The sequence below is a fragment of the Trachinotus anak genome, unplaced genomic scaffold (genome assembly GCF_046630095.1).
Source record: "Trachinotus anak isolate AG129_WGS33_773 ecotype Australia unplaced genomic scaffold, CSIRO_AGI_Tana_v1 ptg000010l, whole genome shotgun sequence".
Classification (NCBI taxonomy): domain Eukaryota; kingdom Metazoa; phylum Chordata; class Actinopteri; order Carangiformes; family Carangidae; genus Trachinotus; species Trachinotus anak.
Genome location: NW_027273861.1, coordinates 24530255 through 24548389, shown reverse-complemented (window position 1 = coordinate 24548389; position 18135 = coordinate 24530255). Strand labels below are relative to the sequence as shown.

Below are 18135 nucleotides of genomic sequence, written 5' to 3'. Positions count from 1 at the left end.
GAAGCCCTAACTGCAGCCTGAATGAGGTCATTAATTAAAGCCGCCCACTTCATGTCATATCAGGGTAACCATACAACAAAAAGTTTTTCACAAGTTTGTCCATGAAAACAGTGTTGCTACAGAAGTCAAAGATATTCTGTTGTAAAGCTGTGTCAGTGTTTCTTCAGTGACATCTGGATGAAAACATGATCTCAAATGACGCTGTTTCCTGTTTCAGACCCACTTATTCAGAGCAATTTTAGGAACCCGATGACAATTGACAGTCAGTGCCAGTGCTACATGGGGTCAGCAAACAGGATTTAATTGAGGGAATGAATAACCTCTCTGGTTCTAAGTGAATTCAATTCAATTCAATTCAATTTTATTTGTATAGCGCCAAATCATAATATACATTATCTCAAGGCACTTTACAGGGTAAGGTCAAGACCTTACTTAAGTGAAGGGCACCTTCATTCAAAGCACCACACTTAAAAAGGAAATGGCACAGAGCTACTTTAGTCAAGAGCCCAAAAATGATATCAAGTCTGCAACTGAAAAAAAAAACTCGGTTTAGGGAGCCTTACTCCTCTCCACCTCATGGTTTCTAGCACAATTAGGTAAAATAGGAAGGCACGTGAGGCTGATGACAGGTACAGATAGAAGCAGCAGAACAGGCTCGTGAGTGTATTTCCTCCGACTTCGACAGTGACAGTGCTGTGTCTGCTGCGTTGCTCCTCAGAGAGTGATTCAGACTCGTGTGTTACTCAGACATGTTTAAACACACTGAGCTGCTACTCCACTGTTGCTGTGGTGAGAGGGGATCATACACAAGCATGTATGGAGAATGGCAGCCAAGTTTGCCAAGCCCTTAATAAACTGAGCTTGGTTTTGTTCCCATTTGGTTTTTGGCTGCACAGATGTATTTCAAAGTAAATGCTGGTTCTCTGAAACACATTCCAGCAATATATTTTTTAAGAAGGATGAAACCACTTTTCAGTGAGTTGATGACACTGAATTTTTTTTTTTTAATTTTTCTTTTCAGTTTTGCACAGTCTGCTGCTGCCAAGTCTGACCCTCATTTCACTGCTTTTCTTATTGTACATTGTACCTTGGCATGTAGCAAATAAAACTCTGAACTGCTGTTAAGTGGCAGCATGACTTATTCCTGAAACATAAAATACAATAATATAATTAACTGAAACATAAAATACAGCAATATAATTATATCATAAACCCAGAGCCAAGGCTAGAGCACACCATAGTTTATTTCCATTATTACAAGTACAAACTAAAGTAATTTTCAATATCGCAGCTGCGGTGAATAATTACACAGCAACTGAGGTTGCAGAGTATGACACTACTGAGTGCTGATTAAATAACTTTAAGCCATGAAGTAAAGAAAAAAAGCCCTGCATTCAACGGGAGCATAGATAGCTGATGAAGGAGTGCTTGATGTCTTTCCTGAGGCGAGACACCTCTTCTGAAAAGCACTTTTATTAACACTAGTGGATTAACTAGACAGACGCAGAGCTTCTATGTCTCATTAACATCAATCAAAGTCAGCCAGGTTAATCACAGCTGCCACTCATTAAAAGGAGAGATGTGAGATAGTGGCCGAAATAAACAACGCTCCAGCTGACGCTTTCATGAATCAATAGTGTATCATGATCATCAGGTTTCTACCTCATTCATTCTTCCTCTTTTCCTCTGCTGCTCACTTTCCTCTATCACACACTAGTTCTATATCAAAACATCCATGTCAGGACTTACAAATAAGAAGGCCCCTTTAAAGGCTGGTAAATACAGTCACCGCGACATCATGAGTGTAAGGACTGTATGAGTGTATTTTCCTGTTTACATAGCAGATAGACTTTGCATATTATCGTCTAAGTCAAAGGCCCTAACGACCATATAATTACTTCACTGAGTCATTCATCTTAGCTTAGGTCATAGCGCTGCCTCACCACAATGATTATAGCTTGTTCATGCTAGTGTGATACTGTATTGATCCCAGCTGAGACAGTTTAGGAGGATGGATGAATTAAGTCACTGTTCGCTGATATTCAATCATTTCAAACTTCACAAATTCATTTGATCGGTTGATTGACAAAAAATCATGTGCTCACAAATATGAGTCTTTGGAATTGGATTAATTCATAGAGTTTTTGCATTGACAAAGAGACAAAATAACCTCATTTGTCAGATATTTAATTCATTGAGTGAGCTACAAAAGTTAGCAGTTGTGACTATACCATTAACTTTCCAGAAATGTACTATTTCGAGATATATAACAAGATCATGATTAGAGCTGAATCTACTGGTTGATGAATCTGTCATTTAATCAACATGTTTCACTATTTTTTAGACACTTCATAGACAAAAAAAGTCATTAATTCGTCAAAAAATTTGTCGGCAGATTAGTCAGTAATGAAAATAACAGTTAGTTGCAGCGCTGGTGATAGGATTTCAACCAAACTGTTCAGACCAGGTGTTAACATTTCCATGATCTTCACATTTTCTCATAACATTGTTGTACACGTGTTGCATGAGGCCCTGGGGGTAGATGAGTTCCCACTAGAGCCATCAGATGAAAGTGTTATATGTCAATCCCAGTGGCACAACACGTCGGTCAATGCTGTAGAGATCCCAGCTACCACCCACCCGGAGAGAAACTGTCTTCAAAGACACTGTTCATGTTATTGCTCTCCGATGATGCATCATTAAACTGATATACTGCGTGATCAGACTGCCTTCTGTACATTTCTGCACTCCAGAACACAACTCATGAAAAGCAAAAGAGGATCATGGGACACTAAAATGTACAGTGAAATCCAGACTAATGAGCCTCTACTGTGCTTTCTTATCACCAGTGTCAAAAAGATGCGCGCTAGCTGTCCAGTGGAGGCACAAAAGGTCCTGGCCCACCTTGTTCAGCCTGGCTGCTCGAGGGATGGCCCAAGCATTTCCGTTTCTCTCTGTTACCCCCTCTCCAGCACCACCACTGCGCATTTCCAGTCTCTACTGACGTCTCCTCAGACACATCTAATCTCCTCATCCCATGCTGTTCAGTCTTCCTACAGTCAGTTAACCCAGCAAAGAAAGATTAATGAGAAATTAATCCCTTTAATTCACTGCAAAGGTCTCCTCCTTTTAACCAGATAAGCAGCTACCAGACTTTGCCAGACGATGAGAATAATAAATCTAATTTATAAAGAGCTGTATATTACACTGTACAGCACATTCACCTTTGTGTGGACTCCAGCTGACAGCGTGAAAAAGCGAGACAAGAAGACTTCATGAAGGTCTCTCTCTAAAGATCCTTCAGCCCATATCAGGCCGCTTACATCATTTACCTACAAATCTCTCATAGCTAAAGCATCTGCAATTATCAGTCCAATTATCAATGGACAGAAAATTCATCAAATATTTTGTTCAATACACCTCGTAAGTCATTTACCTAGCAAAAATGTCACACAGCTGGTTTCAGTCTCACGTTCTTCGAAAGAAATGTTTTTTTTACTATATTCTGACATTTTATAGAAAAAAACATGAATTGAATTATCAAATAATCACAAGAAAACAAACAGACTTATCAATAATCAAAGTAATCATGATTTGCAACCCTAAACATAATTCAGATACTAGTAAACAAAAGCAGGAAGTTTCACCAAGTGAAGCTTAAATTGCATTTCAATCTTTGCTAAAGTGTATTTCCTCTTTCATTTCTGGGAAGAGGAATAAATCATTCAAGAATAGCATGAACAACAGAAGGTGTGTGTATGTGTCCGTGTGTGACTACGAACATGTGAGAGCAACAAAACCACAACCGATCCTGCAGCGCTGTGCGCAGTGCTGCACTGTAGGTATCTATTTCCTGCTCCGCCATGTCGTTAGGTTGTTATCAGCTACTGGCTTACAGGTGACTCATGCACACAATGAACAATGACACCATACATCAACCCGGTTGCCTGGCAACCAGATCAGCTCTGACTGACTCTGCAGAAAGAAGGAGCTGATAGAAATCTTGGAAAAGACCAGACAGTGCGGGGAGCATCATTTTGCAAAACTTTCTTTCAGAAACTCCACAAGGCATCGAAAGATTACATGAAATCGTAAACGAGAAACCAGACGAGTCTGTCCTTGCTGCGATGTCCCTGAAGTAGAAAGTGGTACAAAGACTGCGCTCGATGCAACTAATAGCAGTGTCAGCTTAACTTCATTTGAGGGGAAGAAATTTCTGTGGTGACGTTAAACTTCTGCCAGACGACATGATTAAATGAATTTACGTCTCTTCTGATTCCAAAAGTTTATACCCACATCTTGTAGTGACAGAACAGGCGTTGTGAGGCGTGGAAAAGCTTTTAAGTCTTTGTAAGGACCATCATAGATTAAATAAAAGTCTGTGTACTGCATGTGAGTAATGCAGTCTGTACTGTCATTGTTTTGATGCATCTGTATATTCCTGTTCATTCAACAGATAGAAGTGGAAGCCTCTGATTTGTGCCTTTGTCAGCAAACACTCCAGCACTTTCTGTAGCTGCTGGACAAAAACTGCTGGAAAAAAAACACATCCAGCAGTTTAGGGTATAATAACAACCTTTTTTTTTTTTGTTGCCATTAGATCAACATTCAAGTAAGCTTTGGCTTACTCGCGACCCAAGTAAAATAAATGGTTTCAGAGCTCCTTCAGTGGTCCCATGATTTCCAGTGTGACTGCCCTTCCAAGTTGGGTACCTGTGGTTTCCCTCGATTGTGTTGTCAAGCCAGTGTCAAACCATTTTGACACTGGAGGAGCCAAACCAAAGTCTGTTTTCCTGCCCACGACAACAGCTGCCATGGCAGCACACTGGGAGGTCCACTTTACAGGAGCGGGTCACCTCTCAAAAAAAAGGGCAATAAGAACATTTTGCACCTTTTGCTCAACTGTGTGCACACACATGTATCTGAGAGTGAGTGTCCTGCGGGAATGATCATCAGTACATAACAACAGATACAGACTTCACCACAGCAGCCACTGGCTTTGCTAACCTATAGTCAGTGAATAAAAAAATGGCAGCTATTTGAAACAAAATTTCAGGAACTGCAAAGCCGTATTTAACCCTATTGAAATTTTTCCTCTCAAACTTATTTACAATTATTAGGTAATAAAATACAAAAAAAAACGTGTACTTGTGTTGCCTGTGTAGCCATAAGTGTGTTTTTGTCTGTGAGGTCTTGAAGGGATCATTGATGTTACACAGCACACCTACTAGTTCATCACCATAATCCTCAAATACCTCCACACCACTGGCACAACCTATATTAGGCTGCTAAACCAACTGCTGCCAAGCTGGCAGACACACTGATTAAGATTAAGTCTACTCTCAGGAGCTGAAAAAGCTGCACATCTTAGGTTTACATAGCAGAGGAGAGAGGGCGGGAGGGAGAGAGGGAGAGAGATCACACTCCAGTGCATTGCTTCAAAGGAAACTTCAAAACTGTGATGGAGCACATGGGAGACCAAAACCTCCAGCCAGGCCACCCGAGTCCGGGACAGTACAAAGCCTGTTCATTTCAACTCCATGGTGCTTTCATAACTACCACTCACACCATCTCTATGTTTCAGTGATAACACTGTAGTTTGTGCGTCCAATGAACTCTGTCACACTTTTTATGAATCATTGTGGTGATTTATCATGACATTCTCTGCGGCCTTAGTGGGGAAGGTCACCAAGTGGTCCAACCATTATTCAAACCACCAATTCTTGCCTTTAGTAAACAATACTCAGAATTTTGGACCCCACTAAATATATTTCACAATTAAACTGATCAAATTTCTCTATCAGGGCAAATTTCTCAAAAGCAACATCTCACTTTTATAATGACTGTTTTCCTAGGTTCTGAATTAAAAATAAAACTCAAACCACAGGCGGCTTCAGTAATGTTTCAGTCCACATATTGCCTCAGTCGGCTCACAATCTTCCACCACAATTAATTTCACCAGGGTGGAAAGTCAACCAACTCAAAAAGTTAACGCTTTCCTGATCTAAGCAGCTCTTTGGTTAATCATATTCATGCCGAATGTAACAGTGAGCTCCACTTAATCCAAAAGCACCTCAGGCCGTACTCCCACTGATATACTCATTGGCTGATTAATGAAGATATGTTAAATTGCCAGATTTTGAATGGAACTTCTGAAAGCTTCCACTCACCCGTATCCTTCTCATCGCAGCCACGATCTCCACCCGGCTGCTCGGCCGCGTCACATCCAGGCTGCCGATGTACTGTGAACACGAAGGTGGAAAAAAGAAAACACGGCAGGTACAACACATTAATTAAACTAGATCGCTAATTAGCTTTCACTCAGTTTTTCGCTTAAGATAACTGATTAACTCGGCACAATTCTCCACTAGCTTTAACTTACTTTACCTGCCAGTCAGATCTCTTGCAGGATTACATTTCGGTTTCAGAAAAGGTCGTTATCTCGGTTATTTTAGCAGCGGGTTTTGGATACGGTAGCTTCCCCCAGCAGTGTTAGCGTTAAACGTTTGACTCACGTTGGCTAACGAAGACAAACGGTCAAAAACGCGTCATTTGAATGTAGACGTTGGTGAATTCGGTTTGAATCAGACGTTAACGGCTTGAACCGTGTGCGTTTAAAAGTTGCTCGTCGACTCACCTTTGCCTCGAAGTTGATCCCATGCTGGAAAGCTTCCTCGTTGTGCAACGGGATCCTCAAATCGTGTCCATCATCGACGAGGTTGTACTTGGTTTTTCCAGGCATTTTCAAAGTATTTAATACTTCCCACACAGCCAGACGAACCGAGAGAGCGACAACGGGAAGCGGCCCGGGTCGGTTGAACAGCGGGTAATCCGGGAGAAAACAATCACAAATCCAAGTCAGTTCATGTTCTCCGTGGCAGCGAACCGTCCCGGCACCGTGAGGCTGTTACACCGCCTTCAACAGCGGACAAGTGGCGGCAACTGCTCCACCAGCGCTCCGGCGACCTGCCGCCCCGGTAAGGTTCACCGTACTAGCGTCAAAAACACACGCAGGCCAGCAGACACAGAGACATGCCGGGAGCGGGGCAAGTGTGTTTTCCCGACTTTTCCAGTGGTGAGTGTGGAAGTTGGTTGGGTCCTGCCTCCTGTCCTGACCCCCCCCCCCCCCAAACACACACACCCCCCCACACAGAGCTCCCCTCCGCACAGAGGGAGGGTGTGATTGGAGGAGTACGGGGATCCCACCTGTTTCCATTGGAACACAGGCTCACCGTGGCTCTGTGGAGGCGGGGCCCAAAGTTGGTACCTGCCCCCTCCTGCCCTGCCTCTTTTACACACACACACACTTGTACTTCCATCTTTGTGAGGACACTCATTGACATAATGCATTCCCTAAGCCTGACCCTAACCTTAACCTAAACCTAAACCTAATTCTAACCATGACTCTAAAACCAAGTCTTAACCTTCAAAATGTGATTTGAAGGTGTCTCAAAAAGTGAGGACCGGCCAAAATGTCCTCACTTTCCCAAAATGTCCTCACTCTGTTAGTAAAATACTTTTTTTGGTCCTCACTGTGTAGCAAGTACAAGTACACACACACACACACACACACACACACACACAGGGAAAACCTGAATGTCACTCCTCCAAACTAAGGCGTGGTGTAGCCTACTATACACTCACATTTCTATTCTGTAAACTCTGGCTTTGTTAGTAACAGAAATCATACATTAACTTGCAACGTTTCTAAGCACAACATGCACACTGGGAAAATAAAAATGCAAAAGGAAGAGCCTCTATTTGACTGAAAAACAACACTACGTCAGAAAATGTGTGCTTTATTCATCACCTATGATACTGGCTAGAAGATGAGGTTGCTCCTTGCACACCAGGAAGTAAATGAGAACAAGAAATGTTGCCATGGTTTTACAGGTGAGGTGGTTGTATATTAATCACAAATCTGTGCTTCTGAATTAAATAAAAAGAGCGAGGCTACCAACTAGTGGCCATATCTGCTAGCACCTACCTGGGATACAAGGAATTCCTGTAGAGATATTATAAAAGATGAAAATGTAATAAGAAATGATATGATTTATCTGTTCTTTCTCTGGCAGACACATAAAATTAACCCACTTAAATCCTTGAATGTTTAAGGATTAAAGGCATTTTTTTAACCTTCATTTTAATATGAAAAGCTCAAGTAGCTTTTAGGTAAGGACTTCTATTCATTTCTGAATGCAAGGCAAAACAGCAAAAATGACCTGAGGCCATAGAGGTTATAACAAGTATGCTCATGCAACAATCACAAAGATTAATAATAAAGAGCTGTTCAAGCGTCTGTGGGTTCTGTAATATCAAAACTGTCGCCTACTTAACAAACATAACACTGATTCAGAATTGCAGCAGCAAGGGTCAGGAATACATTTTAAGATACTGAACAATGCTAGAAAAAGAAGTGTTTGAGATTCTCCACGCTGAGCATTCTCCGCACATTCTGTGAAAGCATCTCCAGTATGAAGACCTTTCACAAACCACACTGGTGCGTGGTCAGTATGCACACTCGAGCCGTGTTCATGTTTAATGCAGTTGTCATGTTGTATAATGCACAGACCATCTGCATCACCCTGGGAGTAAAGATGCAGCACTCCCCTCAAGGTGGTCCCAGGCATGGAGGGAAGGGGAAGTGGGGCAGCAGTAATTCACATTCTCACTACCTCTTCAGAAATATATCAAGCACTGCTGCTAATGGTGACCTGAGGGCTTATAGCAGGAGGATGCTGCACATGATTTACTCTTCTTGGGTTCAAAACTGGGATCTGGCTACTAGATTTTGTCAGTCCTCCTCTTGATCATTGCTTTGCTTCACTTAATACAGTCAAATTAAAACATAAAGATCATCATTCATCAAAATTAATTCCCCATTTAGCAACTGAAGACAGACAAAATGACTAGAAGCAAAATGTTCCAGGTTTTAAATATCTAAGCCTCAGGTTTTCAAGCACATTGCCAATGAGGCCCACACAGTACTCATATTATTGCCACAGTTTATTCTATAGATAGATATTTCAAGGATATCTCCATTTAACTGCTGTATTGCACTATTTTTCTTACCCTCGTGACAGCAAAGGAACTAGATGGCAGACAAGAACAGCTGCTGTCACTGCATGAGGAATTATTGCTGAATAAAACCAGTTCCCCGCTCCGGGACCCCAAGTGCTCTTAAGGCTCTTAAAAGGGATAGAGAGCAATCTAATCCCTGCCTGGTCTTCAAATACATGTGATCTTTTGATTAGGGTTTTGGATTTTAAAGCATACACTGCCTTCATGAAGTAGATCTTGGTAAGCAGTATGCCAAAAAAAGCACTGTTCATTTTAAAAGACAAAAGGCAACAGGCAAGGATTTCAAAGCCATGTAGCAAAACCTGGCTGTAATACTGTGTTCTCAACAAGTCCTCCCACCTAATTGACCATATAGGTCACTTGTCCTTAGGCTCAGACACATAGGACCCATAGGAATATACCAGCAGCAGGTGTACTAGACCTTTGTTGTCATGGTAACAGTAATAAACAGGCAGTTAATGTTGTGGAGCGGTCGAGGTTCGGTTAGGTTTAAAGAAGTGCTTCCTTAAGGTTAGAGGATACGGTAAAATTGTTACTGTTTGAGGTGAACTGTGTCAAGCTTAACATTGCTTATGTGTCTTGGGTGCACAAGGCCTCTTGCCCAGTGCATGCTGGGATAGCTTTCAGCATCCCAAGAAACTGAATAAAACAGGAGGTTTAGAACAAGAATGGATGGCTGATATTCATGGGTGTCTGTGTTAACAAGGTGTGTAATCCCGACATTTGCATCTGCAAATCCTCAGGTTTTGTGTTGCATGCCCCAAAGTGCATTATTTTCTACCATTTGAAGTAGAATTTTTAGCATGTTTCAAGTATTCTGACGACATACAGTATATATTGTAGAAAAATGAGACAATGCAGTCTATGTTATAAGTAACTGGTTTACAGTGTCCCTTGTTTCGGTCCATAGAAGAGGGAAGAGAGGTAGCAGCATGAGTTGCTGTCTACCGCATTTTTTGTTTCTAATGCAACTGACAACGAACACTTTCACACTGTTCCACTTATTGATCATCTGAGGTGGTAACATGCGATAGACTGGAGCAATATGAGAGCACAGACGAGAAAGACAGCAGTTGCCAGCCTAAGTAAACATGTACAGTACGTAAACAATACAAGCCTGAAAAGTCAGCCCTGGAACGTTTATATGGAAATGGACCTCTATGTTGGACCTGGAGGATATATGCAGTGGGTTTTGGAGTGAAACACTGAATGTAAACATAACATAATTTGTATACAAGAAAATTACACGGGGGGCCTTTAAAGTATGATGAAAAAATTAGCACAGTGAAGAGAGAGTTAACATTTTCACTTTGTTTTAGGCAGCTGAGAGTTCTGCTAGAATCACTACCTACTGTACTAATCGTATTTATTTTGTTCTTTCTTATTTGTGTTCATGGCGGTCCCACTTGGTTCAAATGAGTCCACGAAGAGCTACACGAAGCTAGCTCAGGAAGTCTGGGCCTATTTTCACAGTAATCTGGCTCGATCTGAAAACTCATCTTTGTCTGTGTCCACACTAAACTGACATTTTTCACATCCAAAACCTGGATTTTTCTCTCTTTTCTCTTGAACACACCTAGTTTGTGTTTCAGTGTGAAATAGAGGTAATATTTCCTTTTGGTGCCAGCTGCATTCAATATGAGGTCAGTGTGTCAGCAGAAGTGCTGAACCTTGCTTATCCTCCCTGTGGCATTTATCTCAGCCACAAGCAACTGCAAGCACACACTAGTGACTGTGTGTGTACAACACTGCGCACACGCACACACACACACACACACACACACACACACACACACATTTTGAGAGCTTCTTAAACTGAATTAGTAATGGCGATTTTTAAAGAATGTGGGGCACACAACATGAGGACTAGACTGAGTTCTCCTGGAGAGCTGACAGACAAGAAGGGAAACAGCGGGACAGACAACAAGTGCTTCAAGCTGAAAAATGATTTGATTAGAGTACACACTTATACAACCCAGTTTCATTTAAGTAATGTGCTTGGAGTGTAGCTAAATGACTCTTTGTTTGTGTGTTTGTTGAGGCACCAAAATGGAAATGTGAGGGTACAGTCAAAAGGAAGCATGTTCAGCATAGTACTCACTTGAATACCTCAGTTTAATGTTATTAAAATTTAGAGTTTAGACAGCTGATATGTTTGAAAAAGAGGATCCCTTCACAGAGATGTTTGGTTAAATTAGACTCCAGAGGGCTCGCTAATAACTTTTAGCAACCGACATCTACAACACTAATCATATTGCTGTACTTATTGAATCCATTTTAATGCTTTATTTATGACAAAACGTTTGGACTGTAGAGAAGTTTAATGGCTTAGGTGCACCATCCATTAGAGGCTTGAGAAGTTAGCATCCTAACATTTGCTAATTAACACATGAGACAGCTGAGTCTGATGGAAAATCAGGGGGTCACCAGAGTTATTAAAGTTCATCCTGAGGGGGACATGAATGTCCCAGCTTTCATTGCAAAAGGAGAAAAGTATTGGTTTTAAATTAACAGTTCAGAACAATAAAAACAACCAGTGGTTTGCAGCCTTTTTGACTTATAATGCTCACAGATGACCTTAGCATGGACATGAACCGTAACTTTCCTACTCCAGTGAGCTCATTTAAACAATTTTCACAAGCCTCAAGATGTGGACGTACCCAGTATTTCTCTGTATTTTCCAATCAAAAGTCTATTCTATATTTCTGGCAGGACCATATTTATTTTTGTGATAAAAATACATAAGATAAAAAGTCAAACCTCATCTTATAGACCATATTACATCTGATCAAACTTTAGTTGCAAATTCAGTGAAGTGAAAGCAAAAGTAAGAGTGACACCATGTGGACACAAGGTGAAGTTCAGAATTTTTATCAATCAGCTTCTCTGACCAAAACAATGTCTATTTATAAAAATATGTGTCTGCACAATTAGGCCGTTTAGTTATATCTTGGTGAAATTGTTTGACAGAAGACAGACGTGAAACTGGAAATTTTGAAAACTCTGTTCATTCATCTTAATGGGAAAAGATGTCAGAAAAACTTTTGGAAAGAATGAAATGTTGCAAAAAAACTGAATAGGCCTACATCTGATAATGTCCTAATTGAGATGAACATTTTAAAGTTTGAATGGAGTTTCTATGTTGAAGCGTGTGGAAGGAGATACAAATCAAAACAATGGGATGAAGAATTTTTGAACCTGAGAAGAATATATAGTTGGACTGCATTTGCAGAAATCCCACCTCAATATGTTACATAGGGCTACATCCACGCAGACTGTGTGTGTACGAATCAGCCGATTCTTATCCTGTGGTGTTCACACAGGTTCAAGAGCATCACGTCGTTGCCGTGGATGCGATTTAGTGGACTTTCGGCAGCTTTGTCCGCTGTTGTGTGCCTTTGTATTTTCCACAGTCTGTCTGACATGGAGCAGTTGCCCCGGCGCTCCTCAAAAACCTGCCGTGACCCGGATTCGAACCGGGGTTGCTGCGGCCACAACGCAGAGTACTAACCACTATACGATCACGGCGAGCTGTCCGCGGGACCGGAGAACAGGGGACGACAGCTGATCCAGAGCAGTGTGTAGGGACAGAAATAAAAACATTTGTTTCTCTGTTCATGCTCTGAAGCTAAATCGTAGTTGTGATTTGACTAAGGGTGACTTTTTATTTTTTTTTAATTTTTTTTTTGCATTCGGGCTTAGAAAAAATATTACTATAAAATATACTATTTTTAAAACTAAGTGTCATACTGTCACTGTGTACCATCTTGATCCACATTAACCACAAAACAGACACCAGTCTTCGAAAGGTTACCATACAAACGGACAGTGGGGAAGTGGATTATGCTGCTGTTACTTTTTGCAGAGTTAGTAATTTATGATCTTTGTTATCACCATGACTCATAGATTTTTTTGTAGCTGTTGTTGTCCAAGCTGACAAAGCTGTAGTAAGAAGCAAGCAACACACTTTTCACAATGTACCTGACGACCAAAACACGCAGTGGGTTTTCAGTTCTATTAATAAAGTACTATTTATTTATATATCAGTCTATCAAAATGACCTGCGCTGTATTTGATGAGCTTTTATTTGATTCAGTTAATTTCCCCTGTTCCCCAGTGCATTATGACCTTTGAATCAGTCCGAGCCAGCCATTGGCCTGTGGAGCAGCAGATAGCAGCTGTTTGCTCATCTTTTGGGAGACAGGGGAAAGTCCACCATGAGCCTCACATGTCTGTCCAAACCCTGTCAGGAAAAACCAGGATTACAGGTCTCACAGAGGGAGATTTACAGGCCAGGGCATTTGTTAGCCTAAATGTTAAATTATCTACCAGGGTAGGCTTCAGCATTTCAGCTGGGTGAAATTAAGGTTCTTATTGGCCTCAGAGTGTGTGTTAGAGGATGAGTGTGTACCTGCTGGTGCTATGTGTGGCTTTGCTGCAGCAGGAGGGAAGAGCCAGTCCAGACCCTCCAGGCTGCAACAGCTCTGAGGCAGTGAGAGTGGCAGAGGAGGTTCTGGAGCAGATCAACCAGGACCGGACAAATGGATACATCTTGTCCCTCAACAGACTGTACGACCTCTCTCACACTCCTGAAAAGGTGAGGGTATACACGTATGCATGCACAAAAACATGAAGGGGGTTCTGCACCATCTTGCATCTTGAAAAATGCAACGATATTTGCAGAAAGAGGGTGGATGGACCAGCAGCATGTGTGCAGAGCCTAAAAAAAGAAGAAAACTAATTTAGTATTAAAATATGTGAGTGTGCCTGTTTGTGTGTTCAGGACAAAGATGGGTCTCTCTACAAACTGACCATTGATGTCATGGAGACCAAATGCCACATCATCAGCAGGAAACCATGGAAACAATGTGAAATCAGAGATATTGGTGATGTTCCAGTAAGTACCACATGGGGGTGTATCTTCACTCTTTAGGTTCAACACAGTGAGTGCTTTTTTGTGGGCCACAATCGACTTCAGCTCATCCCAAGGCCAAACTATAACACAATCTGCTTTTTAAACATGATTTGAGATACAAAATTTGAGTTTTGTTTATTGTTTTCAAATGTTATTTGTATTAGATCATTTCACAGGTAAAAAATGCAAAACAAAAGAACCCCTGAGTTTAGTTTTTGTTGGCCTGACTGCCAGTGTGCGCATGTGTGTTTGTGTCCTTCAGGTGTATGGAGAATGTGAGGTGTCTGCCTTTGTTGACACTCACGTCAAACTTCAAAGCTACTCCTGTGTACTTCGTGAAGGTAGATAATTGGAGTTGTTTCTTCTTTCTCTAAATATTCTCGCAAGTGAACAATTTGGCAAAGTGAAGTAGAATACATTTGGATAAAGCAAGAGAGAGAGAGAGAGATGCTGAAGGATGGAGGTTAGAGAAGAAGTACCTGTCACTCTGTCTGGGTGGGTTCAATCCTCAACATCAACTTTTGCCTCAGCTACGTCCCATTGACCTCTACCCTATTGATCCTAGTTCCTGCAACTGCAGTGGTGGATGTGTGCCCGGACTGTCCCACAGCTGATAATTTGAACGAGCCTGTTGTCAAGGAGACAGCCAATCTCTCCCTGCAGAGGTTCAACGAAGAGAGCCGTCTGGCCAACTACTTCACTCTGGAAAACATCACAAGAGCCAGTTCACAGGTTAAAAGATAATTAAGTAATCATTTAACCAATGTGACTCATTGTTAAATGTGGCAGCGATGTGTAGCAATTATATCAGATTGACAATATTTGGGCATAATTATCTAAATGTGGAAGTACAAGATTAGAAATTTTGACTGAATCTAAAACTTGACTTCCCAACCATTAACCATTTCTATACTTAATGATTTAAGTAATTTGCAGCTGTTAAGCATACTAACACAAGTGCATGTACGTGTGTATACATAATGCCTCTGTGTACTTTGTATTAGTGGGTGGTTGGTCCATCCTACTTTGTGGAGTTCACCATTGTTGAGACAGCGTGTTCAAAGAAAACAGATGCCAGTGAACTGAGCAGCTGCCCACCTATGGACTGCCAGTTTGCCGTGAGTAACATGCACACAGATGTAGTGGGAATATTTGAATGAATAAGACTCACTCAGCACAAACAGGGCTAAAGTTTAAAGCTTAACAAGTGGCAAACACCAAAAAGGCTGATTGCTGGATGTGAAACGTCCCTGAGACCTTCAGGCCTCAAAAGCTAATTTATCACTTTTTAAATGACTTTTTGGGAGATGTTGCTTGTGCACATCACCTTGCTTCCATCCAAACTACACTTCACTGCTGAATCTTTTATGGCTGCAACAAGATGCATAAAGACGTCAAATCTCCAGCAACACTTGCCATATACAGAATAACTTTATTATTATTGAAGTGGGCCTATGCCATGCCAATTGCCACATTATGAGGCAAGGTTTCTTTTATATAAACTCACATACCATCCCCTTGGTGCACTTTTCTAAGTTTTAAACTAAATATGGTGCCACCCATGTCCTCTTTTGGACATTACTCTCACTTTTCTACCAGCCTGAAACAACGATTGGCCTAAAGCCACATCACCTTATGCCCAACCCATCTTTTAGAAGTGCCATTGGTAGATATGTATATGTTTGCATAATTACCCTATTTAAATGTTGCTTGTGACGTATTTTGTCAAGGCCCTGATGAAGGCCACAAGCTGAAACATGTCTGGTCTTTTAGTAAAGTTCTTCTGTTTACTTTAAGAGTTTTTTTCACCCCCTTCGACTTTTTGCCTTCTCCCTGCACTGTGGAAGTAGCTGAAGTTGTGCCAGAAACCTCTACTTTGCTTTCAAACAAGATGCTACAAAATTGTGAATCCATGCTTAATTGTTCTTGATTTCTTTTCTCTCAGCACAGAGGCTCCTGTTTGGGCTCTCATATGGAGCTTGAGGAGCAGTTTGTATTCAGACCCTCTGCTGGAAACAAGGGCAGCTCATTTCAGAAAAGGAATTCTGTAGATGTGAAGTGTGAGATCTATGAACCTCAGGTACCTGCTTTGACTTCAGTGATGACCCACACAATAAGACTAAATATATATCTGATCCTCAAGATTTTAAACAACAAAGTAATTCCATTAATCTATGAATCACATCTCTGATATCCCAGTGGAAGCTCAAGCAGTCCGCTACACTTTCTCTCTCTTTTTCCTCCTCTGTAGGCTGCTGTTGTGGAGGAGCAGGCCCATGCAAAAGCAGACAGTGGGCACACTGAGCATCAGCACCACAACCACACACACCTGCACCCCCATGAGCACATGCACTTAGTCACACCCAGCTCAGACCTCACTGTCTCCAGGCCACGGGGCTCCCTTGGGACTGTGGTGGAGCAGCCTGCCTCTCCCAGATCTGCCCCAGCAGCCAGTTCTTGCCCCGGCCCACGCAGGCACAATCTGGGTATAGACAGACCTAAGCTCTGACTGGCTGGAGGGCTCATCTTTCCTGCAAGATGTAATTAGTCACAAAAGACATGAAATTGTAACCTAGAAGTAAAATATGGGAAGACAGTTATAACCAACAGTAATCCTTGTAAATAATCAAATTACATTTATTGTTTGATTAAAGCATTTACAAAGCTGGACATTGTATTATTTCCTCCCAACCTGGGGATTGTTTGGCAGTTTGGAAGTTTAGTCATGCAAACATATGTGAAGGAGCACAGTGGTCTCAGTTTTTTCTGAGGGTGTGCTGTCAGACTTTGAAAACCCTTTTACATCAATATTTATACCACTGGTTTATGTCTTTTTTCTGAGTCCTAAATAATTGCAAAGATTTCACACACTTAGATTCATGCAGTGTCTTCACTTTCAAAGCTTTTGGTCTATCAGTTGTTACCTCCCTTGAAGTTGGTTCCTATATCACATAAGAACTCACTTGGTGTTCCTCTCCAAGATCTGAACTGTTGAAGTGACTATATGGAGGAAGTGGTTTGTAATTGGAGGTAGGCTCAACCCTCACCAAAGCTATCACTCTGTGCTTGTCATAGGCGATCCTGGTCTGCTTTAAGGTAGTCAGCTGCAGAAGGATTTACACTGGAGAGAGATCAGGTAGTAACATCCAGATGGTCTTGGTAAATCTTGAAACTGTTGGTGTTTGGAATATTAGCAATGGTATTGATGGCAACACAGAAGTAAAACTTTCTCAACTTTGCTTGATCATCATGGGGTTCATCTGATGAACAACTGACATTTTGGGGAGATGCATGAACAAACTAGTATGAAGTTCAACTCTCAGAAGTATAACAGCGAGGGATGGTGACTTGATGAAGATAATGGAGTTCTTCTTCCCTGGATTTCCAAGCTGTTAGGAGGTCATGTGGAGGACGGGGATCATCCCATTCCCACTCTTTTATCCAAAGCTATTGAACCAGAATTTTTGCACCAGCTGTGAAAGGTAAGAGTTAGCCTAATGGATCATCGAGATGAGCAAGAACTCTGTAGATGTGTCGCATTGTTATGGAATGTGCTTCCAAGATTCTGTATTTGTACTTGAAAAGGTAGGGTTTGCAGTTCCACAGCAATCCCAGTGTACACACTTAGGGATCAGTCCAATCTTCAGAGAGCCAGAGTTCACTGTTTTCAGACCTTGCTTTGGATGGTAAATGGCTGATCACAGAGGGATCATTGCTCGCCCACTGGTGGAGGTCAAAGCCCCCTGCCAAAAGGGTAGGTCTCAGTTTGTCAAGGAGTATTTGAGCTGTCACTGATGAGGGAAAGCTTTGGAGGTAAATGTCATAGAAACATTGGGTTACTGAATACTGCGCATCTTTCTTTTATTTATGCTCTGTACCTTTGCAGAGCATAAATCATATAGCAGGGATTACAAGTGTTACCAAAAGGAAGAACCTGCCATTGGTACACTGAAGGGGGAGCATCTTTATTTACGTCAAACCTTTGAAATCGAAGAAGAGGCCTTTCTTGAGGTAGGAGATTAATTTAGTGGAACATGCATGTGGCACCACTTACTGCCACAGCATGTTCCCCAAAGCGCAGCAGCACACCAAGGACTGACAGCCCAAGGATTGGTCCTGGTAATAGGTACTTGTTAAGG

At 41.6% G+C, this 18135-nt stretch overlaps 2 protein-coding genes and 1 non-coding gene across 6 annotated transcripts in view; 1 reads left to right on the top strand and 2 right to left on the bottom strand.

Annotated features, from left to right (window-relative positions):
* Nucleotides 1-13216, bottom strand: part of LOC139626127 (carboxyl-terminal PDZ ligand of neuronal nitric oxide synthase protein-like) — a 178876-nt gene extending 165660 nt beyond the window's left edge. The window contains exons 1-2 of one of the 3 annotated variants that reach the window (XM_071486351.1): nucleotides 6383-13216; nucleotides 6171-6242 (exon numbers count right to left, since the gene is read on the bottom strand). In XM_071486351.1, the coding sequence (XP_071342452.1) occupies nucleotides 6171-6185 (15 nt within the window). In that variant the 5' untranslated portion in view covers nucleotides 6186-6242; nucleotides 6383-13216. The remainder of the gene's footprint in view (nucleotides 1-6170; nucleotides 6243-6382) is intronic. The other 2 variants (XM_071486350.1, XM_071486349.1) reach the window with 2 other exon arrangements.
* Nucleotides 12538-12609, bottom strand: trnah-gug (transfer RNA histidin (anticodon GUG)). Its single transcript has one exon. It is a non-coding gene; the product is annotated as a tRNA-His (tRNA).
* Nucleotides 13217-13480: 264 nt separating the features above from the next.
* LOC139626129 (fetuin-B-like) lies at nucleotides 13481-16666 on the top strand. Of its 2 annotated transcripts, XM_071486352.1 has the most exons (7): nucleotides 13481-13678; nucleotides 13865-13978; nucleotides 14259-14337; nucleotides 14562-14728; nucleotides 15001-15114; nucleotides 15942-16076; nucleotides 16248-16666. In XM_071486352.1, the coding sequence occupies exons 1-7, from the start codon at nucleotides 13481-13483 to the stop codon at nucleotides 16503-16505; spliced, it is 1065 nt and encodes a 354-aa protein (XP_071342453.1). In that variant the 3' UTR covers nucleotides 16506-16666. The 2 variants fall into 2 exon arrangements, with proteins under 2 accessions (XP_071342453.1, XP_071342454.1); XM_071486353.1 differs by lacking the exon at nucleotides 15001-15114.
* The last annotated feature ends 1469 nt before the right edge of the window (nucleotides 16667-18135 follow it).